At 41.0% G+C, this 16,269-nt stretch overlaps 1 protein-coding gene across 1 annotated transcript in view; it reads left to right on the plus strand.

Moving 5' to 3' along the window:
* RIBC2 (RIB43A domain with coiled-coils 2) overlaps positions 1-16,269 on the plus strand; it is a 37,381-nt gene that overhangs the window by 8,143 nt on the left and 12,969 nt on the right. The window contains exons 2-4 of the mRNA XM_075899991.1: positions 2,847-2,928; positions 5,772-6,116; positions 6,846-6,964. Coding sequence (XP_075756106.1) covers positions 2,847-2,928; positions 5,772-6,116; positions 6,846-6,964 — 546 coding nt within the window. The remainder of the gene's footprint in view (positions 1-2,846; positions 2,929-5,771; positions 6,117-6,845; positions 6,965-16,269) is intronic.

Genomic DNA, 16,269 nt, shown 5'->3' on the forward strand with positions numbered 1-16,269 from the left:
AGCAGAAGGTTTGGGTTGTGACCTGGGCAGGAGATTGGGATGCAGGATATGGGAGAAGATAAGAGGGCAGAGTGTTTGGGTTATGTGGGGTAGGGATTCAGGTGAGATGCAGAGGGTTTGGGTTGTGACCTAGGACAGGAGGGGACTGTGACCTAGGACAAGAGGGGAATGTGACCTGGGGCAGCAAATTGGGATGCAGGATCTGGGAGGGGATATGGAGGTAGGTGGGGGGCAGAGGGTTTAGGTTATGTGGGGTAGGAAGGCAAAGGGTTAGGATGCCAGAAGCAGGCTCTGGCTGGGAGACTTACTTGCTTTACTCCCAGCCAGCAGCCATCCCAAGCAGACTCCCTGCCTGCCCCATCCTGGCCTGGCTGCAGGGCCACGTGGTTTCTGAACAGCTATCAGCCTGAGGGGAGGAGGGAAGGGTGCTTCCCAAGCTGCCTATTGACAACAGGCAGCTCCCCCATTGGCCAGGAACCAGCCAATGGGATTGCGCGGGAGAAGCATGCAAACCCTTTCCTCCTTCCCTGGGCTTACAGCTGTTCAAACAGCCCTACAAGGGCTATATTTCTCAGCAGCAGGCAGGGAGTCGGCAGGCTGGCTCTAGCAGCATGTGTCACGAATCACGGATCACCTGTACAACAGCACGCCCTTCTGACATTTAGGGCTGGATTGGGCCTGTGCAGGGAATTTTTCCCAGGCCTGCATTAGTTGCAAGAGAATGAGATAGATTGGTGGTCCATCCAATTCACTCTCCTGTCACCAGTAATGACCAATGCCAGGTGCTTTGGAGGAGGATGCAAGAAATCTTGTAACAGGCAACTATAATAAAGTCTGCCCACACCAACTAAAGACAAATTTCTTCCACGGGGACATTCATCATTTGGCTTTTGCCAGCGCATATGTACCCCATCACATGTTTTCAATAATTGAACTCAAAGGAATAAATCCGCAGCTGATGTAAAACTATATATTTCCACATAATGGAACTATAAACTGATTTATACCATCTGAGGATCTTGCCCAAACACTTTTGCACTAGTACATTGAATCAATTTGCAGGAAAGAAGAACATAAGTATTGAAAAATAAACCTACCAAAGGATTGTATGAATATTGTTGGTTTTAATTAAAATAGTGTACTATACTCAACTTCTGAAAGATAACATTCGGAGTAGGGGTTGTCCTGTGCTTTGAAATTAAGCATAGCATAAAGTTGAAAGATCCTACAAGCCTACAAAATATACAGTAATTTTGTGTTTCCTGGCACATTTTTAAGTGTTCATATACTATACACAGGCACAGATTTTAATATTATCTGCTCTATTTACCTACCAATTCTAAAGAAATTTGAAGAAAGCCAATATCTGACTTCTGAACATCCACAAATGTTGGAACAGAGACCGAGTAAAAAAGTACAGTGAATGTAAAGAACGGTTCACTGACATGGGAATGGGAGTCAGGGGACCTTATTTCTAGTCTTAACTGTTATTAACTTACAGTAAGATTTTTAATTTAAATCGCTTTCTCTCTCTATGCACACATTACCTCATTTGCAATATGGGGTTAATGCTCACCAGTCTTTTGAACATTCTGTGAGATATTTAGCTTTTTCATTTAATGAACAGCTAATTTAAAAGTTTATTCTTCTCAGAATCAGTAATTTCTGAAAAGAATGCAAATACACATCTGATCAAAAAAGAATATTCGCTACTTTATACACTGTATGTGTATGTACAAATAAAGTATAACATTACAAATAAAGATTATAAGGACAGATTAAAAAAAACAGTTGGATGCCTCAGTATAGCAAATAATTCATCACTTCAGTGCTATTGATATCTTGCATACTGCTAGTAGAATAACTATCATTTCACATGCTCTCAGTTTGGGATTCTGGACTATTCAGACAAGTACTAAAGAGCTGTGTGATATGGAGCAATTCTTTTCTGGATATTTTCTGGAAAAGAAAAAACTGTTCAGAGAAAGTATACGGCTAGTGCAGTCATTCAAAATGTATGCAATCTGTTCAGTCTTCGTTTGTTTATTTTCTGTCCAGAATCTATCAAAGGAGACATGATTTTTTGTTCCTTGTTATTGAAATTGTGAAGAACTTTATTAACCAAATATGTTCTCCTAACTTAGTTTCTATTTAGAAACCAATATTGCAAGGTTTTGAATTTGATTTATTATTCTATGGCTTCTGTGTCAAGAGGCCAAATATCAGACAAGCCTCTTACGAAAAAAGAAGCGGAAAAAGCTACGCAAATTGTGGTTCACAAGTTGCATCGCTTTTTCCGGAAGAGCAGTGTAGTGTAGACATAGCCTAATAGAGGTTGGAAGCTAAATGGTATATTTTACAGAAATGAACAAGCTATTTTTACAATTAAAATCTATTATAACTATTACAGTGTGCATGTCAAAAAGCTTTACAACTATTTAATATATGTAAATGGATGAAAGTTAAGTAAAATCAATAGGAATGCCCTCTAAAGTGGAAGAAATATTTCAGCTAATATATTGGAGCTCAACTTAACCTTGTAACATATTGTTTCGGAATAAGAATGTACTTGTTGCTATTAGAATGAAGTGAAAAACAGAAATATTATTATGGGATTTTCTTTCAGCAGCCACATACTTTAAGGTGCCTGTAATTTACCATTAAATCTATTTCACTGATACTAACATAATTCACAGCTGAATAGAATAGTTTTGATGGGCAAATACATTCATTTCTGATTCAAGTGGATATTTTAATATACAAGGTTGGCCAAAAGCCTGTAAACACAATTTAAATATTTTCAATAGAATAAATAATTTTTACAGAGTTTGTTTTCATTGTAATAGGTTGATAAGAATGCTTTGGATGTTCAAATCAATGATAAGAAGATTCAAGAGGCAAATGAGAGAGCACGTCATGAAACAATTGGTATTGTCATATACATAATACAATTTAAAATTAGTATATGTAAACATTTTTACCATGTTTTGTCATATTTGCTCACTATATTCCCCTTTTAGAAGTGTTTCCAACAGTCCTTTCCTGGCATTTGCTATTGTGGAACGAAGGTTGACATGATTATGTTTTTCTCTTACACGTAGAAAATATAATCTATTTATTTTTGTAAATAACTCTTGAAACAATATCTGTCTTAAGAGGGAAAACAGCTTTTTTTGCACACTGGATAACTGTTGTCATACCTACTTAGGTGAAACTGCCACAAAAGTCCATGGGAGTTTTCTATCAATAAGGTCTTAAGGGTTAGCCCACCTTTTGTACTTGTATTTTTTTATATTATGTACATGCTACATGCCATTAGACAAGAGTATTTTAATTAATCTGATCCTGGGAGCATGGTGTAAAGTACTCATACATTTACTTGGAGAAGGCTGTACAGTTCTGCTAATATTAATAGAATCTGTGTCACTGAAGCACATGCATTACACTAACCCTTCTAGGCCAGGTCTACACTATCAATAAGATAAGACAGAAGCAGCTTCGGTCAATGTTTTAGGGCTTGAATTAGTGGGTCTAGTGAAGACACTCTTAGTTGAACTGAGGGGGCACTCCCATCGATGCCAGTAGTCCTGTTTCTACGAAGAATAAGGGAAGTCAAAGGGAAAGTGTGCTCCCTTGGATTTCCTTCAATGTGGACAGCACCAAAATTCGAGTTAAGATACTTCAACTTAAGCTACGCAGTTAATGCAGCTGAAGTTGCATATCTTAATTATGGATGTCAAAGCATAGCCCACTACATGATTAACCAATAAATCTTGGCTTATCGGTTAATATTATCAACAAAATGCACTCCCACCCCACTTGAAGCCTCTGTATTAGAAGCAGCAAGTGGAGGGGAGCCAGAGCCTGTGAGGAGCTGGCTTTAAGTAGGCTCCCCACAAGCACCAGATCCACCTGCTTCCCCCACCCCACCTCCCACACTGCTGCCTCTGATAGAGAGGCAGCAACATGGAGGATGAGAGAGACAGGCTGGAGCTGATACTGATGGGGAGCCAGCTTTCAAGCAGGTTCCGCGTGTGTGCCAGCTCCGAAGACCCGCCTGCCCCCCCTTACTGCCTCCTATAGAGGCAGCAAGGGAGGGCAAGCAGAAGCCAGTGCTGGGAGGAGCAGGCTTAAAAGCCAGTTTTCCCCCTGCACCAGCTCCATGGTGCTACCAACCCCCTTCCCCTGTGCATGCTGCTGCCTCTAGCAGAAGCAGCAGAGGCCAGGGAGACTGCCATGAAGTAGCCTTGTCTGCAGCGGCTGGCCATGGACACAGGCTGGTCTGTAGCAGCAGTCCCTGTCTGTGGGGGGCTCTGCAGTGAGCCTGGGCCTGCCACGGACAGAGGCTGGTCCTCAGCATCAGTCACTGTCCTTGGGGAGGCGGGTCCAAGGCTGGAGGTCAGAAGCTGGAGCCCTGTTCGCAGTTAAAGGCTGGATCTCGGACTCCCTGTGGACAGGGGCTGCTGCTGGACCAGCCTCTGTCTGCAGTGGGCTGGGCTCAGTGGATAGAGGCTGCTTTGCAGCAACCTCCACTACTCCTTCCTCTCCAGCTGCAGCTTGGACCCCCCACCAATAGGAGCTGCTTCTGGACTAGCCCTTCTCTGGAAGAGCTCATACTGTTTTCAAAATGGCTCCCCTTGCAGACCGGCTCCTGCCTGCCACCCCCTGCTGCTACCTCTGATACATTGGCTGCCAGACTTGCTCTCAGGGACTATCGAATAGTCAAGTAACTGCTAAGATTTCATGCAATTTTGAAAAAGCACCCCGTTTTTGAAAGAACCGTGTCTAGACTGCGTTTTCAATATCAAAATAGCTCTTTTTCAAAAGAGCACCATTACGTGATTGTGCAAATGAAGTGTGGGATATTTAAATCCCAGCTTCGTTTGCACTTTCAAAGTACATCATTTACATCCTTCTGCTGACAGAGGAATGTAGTCTAGACTTAACCCAAGAGTCATTCCTGAGTCAGGGGGCATACACATATAATCAGGTTGACCACATCCCCTGACCTCTAGATTGCATCCTGTCTGGAATGCCCTTTTTTTGGTTTCATTTGGAAAGAGCCCACCAAGTTACCTCTTTGTGGATTCTAGAGTTGCCAGAATTTCAGCTTGCTACTTGTCATGATTTTCTTGGCAAGCATTGATTCACAATATCTGCAAGAATTTGATTCTACAGGAAACTTCCAGAACACATGCATTCTGACAGAGGCAATAGTATTTACTCAGGAAATTATATTTAAATGCTTAGACTGTGTACTTGGCAGTACAGGATCAGTGGCACTATTTGAACTGGAGGGAAGAAATATTAAACTCCCCAAAGAAGTGGGGGTTTTTCAATCTATATCATTGGTGGTACATAACTTTGGAGCCTGTTTTTTTTGTTTTTAATCATTTGTAATTGTGTTTCAGTCACTACTGGAAATTAGTAATAGATGCTGAGGAATTGCTGCTGTACAGTATCTAGGATTAATATGCAACAACATAATGGTGTAAAATAAACCTAATTTTATTAGCAGTCTTATCTTCTTTATATATTTTGTTCAAGTTTCTGGTGACAAAATTGATTTTTAAAATTTTAAAGGTTTTATAATTGTATAACACTGTTAACTTAGAAAAATTATTTACCAGTTTTGACCTCCTAAATGACTCGAGGCTAGTAGTTTAAAGATTTATTTTCTAGTCTTTTTTTCAAGATCACATTGTAAAAAATGAAGAATCTCTTGTACATTCTGAACTCTTTGTTTTACCTTGTTTATAATCTTTCTGTAGCTGGTGAAATGAAGCAAAATGACAAGATCATCTGTATGTTAGAAGAACGACAAAAACAGGATATCAAAAACCTAAACAAAGCTGTCATTGAGTTTCAACAGAATTTTCAGAAGCCAGAAACTCGGCGTGAATTTGATCTATCTGACCCACATGCCCTGAAGAAGAGTACTCCTGCTCGCCTCTCTGACAATGACCCTCGATGTACTATATCTGGCTTGCAGAAGTTTCTAGGAGAAGATTTAAATCATGATCAGAGGGTGAAATTTCAAAAGGAGCAGTCAAGAGAATGGTCTCTACAGCAACAGAGGGACTGGAAGAATGCATTAGCAGATCAGAAATTTGCAGGTAACAAATGAAGGCAGAAATTTGATTTTAATGCTTTTTTTTAAACTAATTTTACTGTGAATAATTTGCAAAACTATAGAATAGCCCATTAATGCCCATCAGTGATATAGTAATATTTCAGTGTATTCAATACTTATTTCATAAAAGTTCTGTGGGAATTTTAACTTTAAATAGACAACTTTTATAGACTCACAAAATGAATTTGTTTTAATGTCTCAGATAGGGTGTCTGTGTTGGGAACTTATGATGATCCCAGGAATTTCTAATCTTTTTTCCCATATTCACCTGAAATGCAGAGATTGGATAATTTTAAAAAGGCTATGCATTTTAAATATTTGATTCAATGAAGTTAAGGTATCTGCAATACTTTTATGAAAACTTTACAGTAGATAAAATGTAGTTTCTGTCCTGAAAACAAGTGTTTTCCAGAGCTAGTTACAATATTTTTTAACTTTGTCCAAGCAAGTTTTAACCAAACAAGTATTCAACAAAGTTTGTTTAATTTTTTTACATTTCTAATTTGAATTGCTTGATATGTTTATTTATTGTCTCCTTAAACTTTCTATGATGACAAATCTTAGCCATGGAATTTGGAAAGGAATACATGAGGTGGCTTTCTATTTTAATATTTTGCTAATAGTATATCAACAAACAACTGCTGTAAAATGACATTGACATATGCATGGATGATAAACCATGTCAACTAAATTCCATTTTAATCTAATTTAGAGGATCTCCATGACAAGAACAGGATAGACCTAGATCAAAAGGCCATGGAACTACAAAGAATAGACGTTGAAACCAGACGAGCTGTTTGTGCAGCTACCAAAGATTTTAATAGAATCCAGGTAAATTAATATTGGTTATAAAGAAGCAGTTTAATAATAAGTTGAGTAAATACGTTTGAAAGGTCTTATAACAAAGTACGAATAATGATATTGCCACAATGATTTGTCAGCAATTGAGTTCCATTATTATTTTAATAACCAGAAAATAGGTTTTATGCCTTTCTCTAAATATGTTCTCTGCCAGCTTTAAAGAGCCAGCAAGGGAAAATGTCTGCCTAGATCTGGAGCAGCCTCATTAAAATCTGTCAACATCCACGGTACTGAGGCCACAGTTTTTTGTCTCTGGATAGTTCATGCTACTCTTTAACATCATAATCACAGATGGATCTGGTTTTGAACCCCATTCAGTCTCACAAAAAATTGTGAAAAATCAGAGGCTCTTTAATAACCCTGTGCAGGGCAGCATGGCACCGTTCAAGGAGAAACAAGTCTACAGTATGCCTGATGTAAGTCTACAATATGCAAAAGCAGATTTCTGAAGAACAGATCCTACTTATGAAAATTAGGGATGTTAAATCCTGGTTTATTAGTTAATCACTCCAGCCTATTAGTTAACCGCAATCAGGAAGCATCACCTAGTAAGATTAACTGGTTATCTAGTCACATCCCTAATACAAATATCAGAGGATATCTCTGAAATTAAAACCATAACTGAAACCCACCAGATCAATTTGCAGGGGCTTACTTCCAGAATCAGGAAGACAGAAATTAAACTTTCTACCATAGAACACAATACCGTCTTTGTTATGATCACTACAGACCAACCATGTCTGATCCAAAAGCTGAAATATAGAATCAATGATCTGAAAGACCAGATCAGAAGAAATAATTTGAGGATAGTTGGGTACCCTGTGGAAGTGGGGAAAAACAATAGAATTTTTGTGTAATATACTGTTGAGATTCTTTCCTTATATTCAGACACATCACGGAAAAACTAGCCTACTGAAAGATGGAAGTTAATATTCTTCTTTACTCCTAAATACAACTAAAAAAATTTGTAGGAGAAGAAATTACTTAAGGAGAAATTACTATTCCTTCCACAAAAGCGGTTAGAAAAAATCAGTCATGATTAATTGTGCAATTAAGCACACTGTAAAACAATAGTAGAATACCATTTAATTAAATATAGTGGCTGTTTTGTACATTTTTAAATATATTGATTTCAGTCACAGAATAAAAAATCTACAGCATTCACATTATATTTACTTTTGATTACAAATAGATGCATTGTAAAAAATAAAATACAGGTTGAAACTTTCTTAACCAGGACTCTCTGATCCAGCAACATCCATGGTCCGGCAAGACCTCGGATGTTTCAGGACCAGAGAGACATAGTGGAGAGCTAGCGCCTGGGAGCCTCCAGGCTGGCAGGGCAGCAGGAACCCGATGGATAGTAGTAGGGCTTTCCAGCAGGGCAGTGGGAGCCCACCACGCAGAGGCAGGCCCAGCATGGCAGCAGGTACAGGAACATGAAGGCAGTGGAGCTGCCGGGCACTGCAGCTGGAGCCCAGGTGGCAGGGCTGCCGGGAGCTGCAGCTGGAGCCTAGTGCACACAGAGGCGGCAGCACTGCAGCAGAAGCCAAGTGCATGCAGAGGTGGCAGGGCTGCCTAGCAAGGCAGTGGGACCGACAGGGCAATGGAGGCCAGTGAAAGGGGGGAACCGGCTAGAAGTTCAGCAGTGGGGGCTGGGAGCAGGGAGGCCAGAAATGACCTCCCTTGGTCTGGCAAAATCCATCATCCGGGACCAGTCAAGTTTCAAGTGTACTGGACCAGGGAGGTCCAACCTGTAGTATTTTTCTGTTTCCCCATATACAATACTACAGTGCAATCTCTTTATCATGAAAGTTTAACATACAAATGTAGAATTATGTAAAACTTTAGCACTTACAAGTCCACTGAGTAATATTTCTTATTCAATTGACTGCTCAGATAAACAAGTTTGTTAATATTTGTAGAAGATAATGCTTCCTGTGTTCACAATGTCACCTGAAAGTGAGAACAGGCATTCACATGGCACTTTTGTAGCTGGCATAGCAAGACATTTACATGCCAGATGCCTTAAAGATTCATATGTCCCTTCATGCTTCATCCACCATTCCAGGAGACATGAGTCCATGCTGATGATGGACTCATCAGCTCAAAAACAGTCCAAAGCAGAGTGGACCAATGCGTGTTCATTATCATCATCTGACACAGATGCCACCAGCAGAAGGTAGTTTTTTTTTGTTTTTTGTTTTTTTTTTGGTGGTGGTTTGGTTTATATAGTTTCCACATTGGAGTGTTGGAAGCCTTGGGGGCCACAATGATACTCGCAGCACATGCCGAGGGCTGCAACTTAAGTGTGGTTGCATGTACATGCAAATATATATGCAAATAGCTTCTTTCACCCTGCTGGGTATGAATACAAAGATTAAGCCTAAAGCCACGGCACCGGACGCAAACGTGGCCAGTGTAAGCCAGTCAGCACCTCTCAGGCTCTGCTCACAAGGCTAAACAGCCAGCACTTCGCACAATGCCCCAGCGCTCCTGAAACCTCCACTCTGGGTGCTAGAAACGCTGATACCCTGTACCCGTCTGTTCCAGTCAGCTCGTCTGCTTGAGTCTTTCAGTGCTCCCCCTGCTTGGGAGACGCCTCACCTTTGGGGAGCATGTTCCTAGTGGAGGCCATATTCAAAGGATCCCAGCCACGGGCCACGTGTTGAGCCCCGCATAAACCCAAACCGCACTGCAGGCCGCAAACAAATGGGCCGCGGTCCGCATGCAGTCTGTGGGCCGTGTGTTGAGTAGCCCTGGTCTACACAGTAGTTATTTCAAGAGAGAGCACTCTTCCCCCGACTTCCCTTACTCTTCATACAATGAAGGTTACAGGAGTCGGAGTAAGCAGTCCTTCAGCTCAACATTATTTTGACATTATGTCAAAATAACTGCGTATGTGTAGATGTGGACTGTTATTTTGGAATAACATCAGTTATTCCGAAATAAGGCTGCTGTGTAGACATAGCCTTAGATAATACACTTGAACCGCTTTAATCCGGCAACCCTGGGAAACAGGGTATGCCTTATTAAAAGTTTTGCCAAGCCAAGGAGGGTGTTGTGGAGTTGAGTGTGTGGGGATGGAGCACTTACCTGCTGCTCCACTCCCAGGAGCTCACATGGCTCCGCGTTCTCTGCCATCACTATGGGAGCAGCAGGGATAAGCCTACGGGGAAGCAGCTCTGCACAGTGCTGTTTCCCCAGGGGGAAAAGAGGTGGCAATACACAGAGCCACTTCCTCCTCTGTACCATAGGTGTTCCCAGAGTAGGGACACGTGGAGCACAGAGGCTTAAGTCTACTTTCTTTATATGCAGCCAGAAATCAGATGCTCGAGAGTCTTCTTTCCTGGAAATATGAAATAAATAGTCAAAATTAATTTTAGTCTAATTGCACGCATAGCACTAGATTTGTACATAGATGGAAAGCCTTCCCTCTAACACTTTGGGGTAGAGTTAAAAATATTAAACAATATCCTCCCTGTACTTCTGTTTGAGCTAAGCTCTTTGCCAGTTTTTATTTCCCCTTCTTTTTTTTTTTTTCAGAATAAGACCCTATTGTGGGTATGGGGAACAAAGTCCAAATTATTCTTTGAAAAAAATGCAGCTGCTTCTTAGCTCAGGAGACTTTGGTTGACACAACTTTTGGCCTTCATTTGCCGTGCCGGAGATTGCTCTTCTGGCATTCAATTTAGCAGGTCTAGTTAAGACACTCTAAATCAAAAGCTGAGGGCAGCTCTTGTTAGTGCAGCCGCAAGGAGTAAGGGAAGCTGATAAGAGTGTTTGCTCCCATTAGCCTCCCTCTGTAAAGACAGTGCCAACTATAGCTTGGCCAATGAAGACTTAAAAATTTAATTTGAAGCCTTCCAGAATTTCTAATACATGAATGGTAATTTCTATAGGAAAATTTTCTTTCCTTTTTATTTTTTATTCTTTTAACTGTGCCCTGTCGTTACTGTATCACTCTCTGTTGTACGTGTGCCTCTGCTGCAAAATACAAAATTTATCCTTTGGCTGCACAGGACTCCCTCTGCTGGCTATTGCCTTTTAGTGTAGGCTTAACTGTTTTGTCTGCCCATTTGCACCTGATCAACCAAAACAGCTGCTTCCCTTTCACTGCTTTAAAACAATATTCGGCTTAAAATGGCACCAAAGACACAATGGTGTCAAGCCTACACACAGCAGGGCCCCGCCAGCTTGGCCATTTCTCCCCTTCAGCTGCAACCCAGTGGCCACAGTGCAGGCTGTCCTCTCTGACACCTCCCTTGAGCTCTTCTCTAGGCCAGGTAGCTGACCCAGGGCTACTCCTCAACCCCATCCACAAGAGTTTCATGCCTTCTTTCTCAGCTTGCTGGCTGAGGGCTCTTCCTCTCTTCACCTCTACCTAGCCCTCCATCACCTCACCAGCATTCAGGCAGTCTTCTAGACAGGGAAGCAGGCTCAGAGAGGATGAACCTTCAGCCACTGCTGCTCTAGTCCTCTGGGTGGCTTGCACAAATGGCTGACAGGTGGTCCATGGTCACTTGGGGCTTAGAGCAGAGCTGCCCAGAATGAAGCAGTCTGAATCTCACTGCTGTGCAGCTCTGAGGCTGCAGCAGCAGAGGAAGGGGCAGGGCACAGAGCCCCCAAGTCACTCACACTGTTGGCATCAGATGTGAGTCAGGAAGGATGGGGGAGCATTGATACCAGGGGTCCCCAACTAGGCGCAGTGTGCTGGAAATTGGGATCCTTGTGCTGCCATCTGGGAGCTAAGAGAAAAGTAACAGAGAGGTATCTGTGTTAGTCTGATATTGGTAAAACAAAAAAAGCAGTCATGTAGCACTTTAAAGTGGGTCCCCTAGATGATCGAGCTATAAAAGGAGCAATCAGGGTTGATAAAGCCATTGCGTAGAAACTAAATGATTTCTTTGCTTTAGTCTTCACGGCTGAGGACATTGGGGAGATTCCCGAATCTGCACCATCCTTTGTGGGTGATGAATCTGAGGAACTGTCCCGGATTTAAGTGTCATTAGAGGAGGTTTTGGAAAAAATAGAAAAACTTAATGTTAACAAATCTCCGGGACCGGATGGCATTCATCCAAGGGTTCTAAAAGAACTCAAATGGGAAATTGCTGAGCTATTATCTGTGGTTTGTAACCTATCCTTTAAATTGGCTTCTGTACCTAATGACTGGAAGGTAGCCAACATGACACCGATATTTAAAAAGGGCTCTAGAGGCGATCCTGGCAATTACAGACCGGTAAGTCTAACTTCAGTACCGGGGAAATTAGTCGAAACAATAGTAAAGAATAAAATTGTGAAGCATGTAGAAGAACATAATTTGTTGGACAAAAGTCAACATGGTTTCTGTAAAGGGAAATCCTGTCTTACTAATCTATTAGAGTTCTTTGAAGGGGTTAACAAACATGCGGACAAGGGGGATCCAGTAGATATAGTATACTTGGATTTTCAGAAAGCCTTTGACAAGGTCCCTCACCAAAGGCTCTTGTGTAAATTACATGGCCATGGGATAAGAGGGAAGGTCCTTTCTTGGATTGAGAACTGGTTAAAAGACAGGAAACAAAGAGTAGGAATAAATGGTAAATTTTCAGATTGGAGAGGGGTAACTAGTAGTGTACCCCAAGGGTCAGTCCTGGGACCAATCCTTTTCAACTTATTCATAAATGATCTGGAGAAAGGGGTTAGCAGTGAGGTAGTAAAGTTTGCAAATGATACCAAACTGTTTAGGATAGTCAAGACAGAAGCAGACTGTAAGGGACTCCAAGAAGATCTCACCAAACTGAGTGATTGGGCAACAAAATGGCAAATGGAATTTAATGTGGATAAGTGTAAAGTAATGCACATTGGGAAAAATAACCCCAACTATACGTACAGTATGATGGGGGCTAATTTGGCTACGATAAATCAGGAAAGAGATCTTGGAGTTATCGTGGACAGTTCTCTGAAAACTTCCACGCAGTGTGCAGCGGCGGTCAAAAAGGCAAATAGGATGCTAGGAATTATTAGGAAAGGGATAGAAAATAAGACCCAGAATATCTTACTGCCCCTGTATAAAACTATGGTACGCCCACATCTTGAATACTGTTTACAGATGTGGTCTCCTCACCTCAAAAAAGATATTTTGACCTTGGAAAGGGTTCAGAAAAGGGCAACTAAAATGATTAGGGGTTTGGAACAGGTCCCATATGAGGAGAAGTTAAAGCGACTGGGACTTTTCAGTTTAGAAAAGAGGAGACTGAGGGGGGATATGATAGAGGTCTATAAAATCATGAGTGGTGTGGAGAGGGCAGATAAAGAAAAGTTATTTATTGGTTCCCTAAACAGAAGAACTAGAGGACACCAAATGAAATTAATGGGTAGCAGGTTTAAAACTAATAAAAGAAAGTTCTTCTTCACACAGCGTGTAGTCAACCTGTGGAACTCCTTGCCAGAGGAGGCTGTGAAGGCTAGGACTATAATAGAGTTTAAAGAGAAGCTAGATAATTTCATAGAGGTTAGGTCCATAAAAGGCTATTAGCCAAGGGATAAAATGGTGTCCTTGGCCTCTGTCAGAAGCTGGAGAGAGATGGCAGGAGACAAATCACTTGATCATTGTCTTCGGTCCACCCTCTCTGGGGCACCTGGTGCTGGCCACTGTCAGCAGACAGGATACTGGGCTAGAAGGACCTTTGGTCTGACCCAGTACGGCCGTTCTTATGTTCTAAAGACCAACAAAATAGTTTATTAGGTGATGAGCTTTCTTGGGGCAGACCCACTTCTTCAGATCATATTCTGAAAGTGAATTGGCATGACCAATATAACAGAGAAATACAATGAAAAAAATAAATTACAAATTAACGAATCAGCTACATAGAACAGAAGGTGGGAGCGAGGGGACAAGGAAGGAGGAAATTGCTTATTGTAAGAGTCAATTAAGTGGCTAATCTGGAGTTACTACGAATATCAGAATGTGGGGAGGCTGTCTTTATAATGTGTAAGGTAATTATCTATATTAAGGCTCATTCGCAACGTGTTGAATTTTAACATAAATAAAAGTTCTGAAGTCTCTCTCTGTAATCTGGTGTTAAAGTCTCTTTGTAGTAAGACACATGTTGTCAGGTCTTTAAGGGAATGGCCAGTTTGATTAAAATGCTGGCTGACAGGTTTCTGTGTGTGGAGATGTCTGATGTCTTATCTGTGAGCATTGATTCTCTGGTGAAGTGACTGACCATTTTGTCCAATATACATCGCAGAGGGACATTGCTGGCACATGATGGCATATAATCACATTGCTGGACGTACAGGAATATGAGACCTTGATCGGATAACTGACATGGTTAGGTCCAGTGATGGTATCTCCAGAGTAAATATGTGGACAAAGCTGGAAACGGATACCACACTAAAACTAACCCTGGAATTTTCCCTTGCAACAAACCCCATTGCCAGCTTTGTCCACATATCTACTCTGAAGACACCATCACTGGACCTTAAGTTGGCTGCCATTATGGTGCCAGGAATGGTAGCCCTGGGACAAAAAGGGATACACACAAGTGTACACAAAAATTAATAAGAGAAAAATATAAATAGAACAGAGGGCAAAAACAGTTATCAAAAGCCAAAGCAGTGAAAACCCCAGCCATGTGCAACTCTACTAGAAGGGAATCTTCACACTACATCACACTTAACATTTCTCATATGAACTACGAGTGCTTGAATTAAATTTTTGTGTGATGTTGAGGTGTATCTAAAAACAGTTGAAACATTTTAAAATAAAAATTTAAAACTTTCACACATTTTATTTGCAGAATCATTCTTCACACTAGTTTTGCTTCAGATAAGCATTTTGTATATTACATAGCAAGTATTAATGTGAATACCTTAAGTAAACCACTGTGTGTAGCTATTGTTCATAAAACCTCTGCAGCTATGTGCTATGTCAAAGACAACTTCTGTGTCAGTCTCCTGTTTTTTACAATCATTCCCCAGGGGGCCTATAAATATGTATGGCACCGGGCCCACAAACAGTTAATCTGGCCCTGGTCTTTTCTGTCAATGTTGTATTTCTGGACCCAGCAGAGAAGCAATTAGATACAGAAACAGAGGGAGCCAAAAGACACACAGCTGTCTGCTGTTCTCCCTTTATTGTTCTAGCTAAAAAACTGAAGCTAACAAGAACATGATGCTTTGCATTGTGGAGAGGTGAGTGCTCAAGTATTTAAAGGGACAGGACATCACAGATGATATGCAGGCTTCATCCAAAGTATCCCATCTATATAATTAATTTGGGGTAACTCCAGAACTAAAAGTGCTAACTAAAGTAAGACGCAGTAGCTATGTTAGTCTGTAACTTTAAAAACCAATGAGTAGTGCAGAGGCATCAAAGACACTAACAAAAATATATAGTATCATGAGCTTTCATGGGTAAAACCCACTTAATCTGATGATGAGCTGAAAGAAGAACAGATGCCCATCAGGATCACATGATATTTTAGATAACTGCTCACAAAGGTCATTAGGCTGCAAATGTTTATTTTTCTTTTTTCTTAGAAATTTGTAATCCTATATTTTGGAAATAAAAAAGGACTTCTGGGAGAATTTTTCAAGGGAGTAGCTTTTGGACCAAATCCTGGTCACAGTGAAACCTGTAGGAAGACTTCCATTGCCATAGACTAGGAGTTGGCCCTTAATTCCTGAAAGATTGCTGCACATAGATATGGCAGAGCTGGCGACTTGATGTGTCTAAAGTTCAGCTCTGCTTGCCATTTTTAATTTGATTCACGTAACTCATTTTAATCTCTCTACAAATGGAAATTCTTTTCTTGAGCTAAAATACAATACAGTCTCTTATCAGGATGTAGCAAAGTGCCTGCATCATGATGTCCTGTCCTAGATGGCTGTTTCCTTACTCCGTTTTCTGCATGCTCTAGCTCATTAGAATGTTCATCTTAGTCAGGCTTCCAGTTCATCCCTGAAACCTATCTGGTCTTTCTCCATCTCAGCCTTCTTTGCAGGATGCTTCTCAGAGAGAGGGCACTTCCTATCTTTCTCTTCTGGTTCTCATCCAACTCTTTCAGAGACAAAACTCTTCTCTACTCCAATTAGTCTTTATTTCCAGTTAGTCCTGGCTCACCCTACAAATATGCTCAGACTGGTTAAGTGGTCTATTAGGCTAATATTAATCCTTTTACAACTGGGTGGGAAAACACCCCGTCACAAAGGAATTCACATTTTTAGATTAAAAATATGTTTTACAAGATCAAAGTTTAAATTATAACTTTTGAAATAGTTTTGTAATT

The sequence above is a fragment of the Pelodiscus sinensis genome, chromosome 1 (assembly GCF_049634645.1).
Source record: "Pelodiscus sinensis isolate JC-2024 chromosome 1, ASM4963464v1, whole genome shotgun sequence".
NCBI classification, from domain to species: Eukaryota; Metazoa; Chordata; order Testudines; family Trionychidae; genus Pelodiscus; species Pelodiscus sinensis.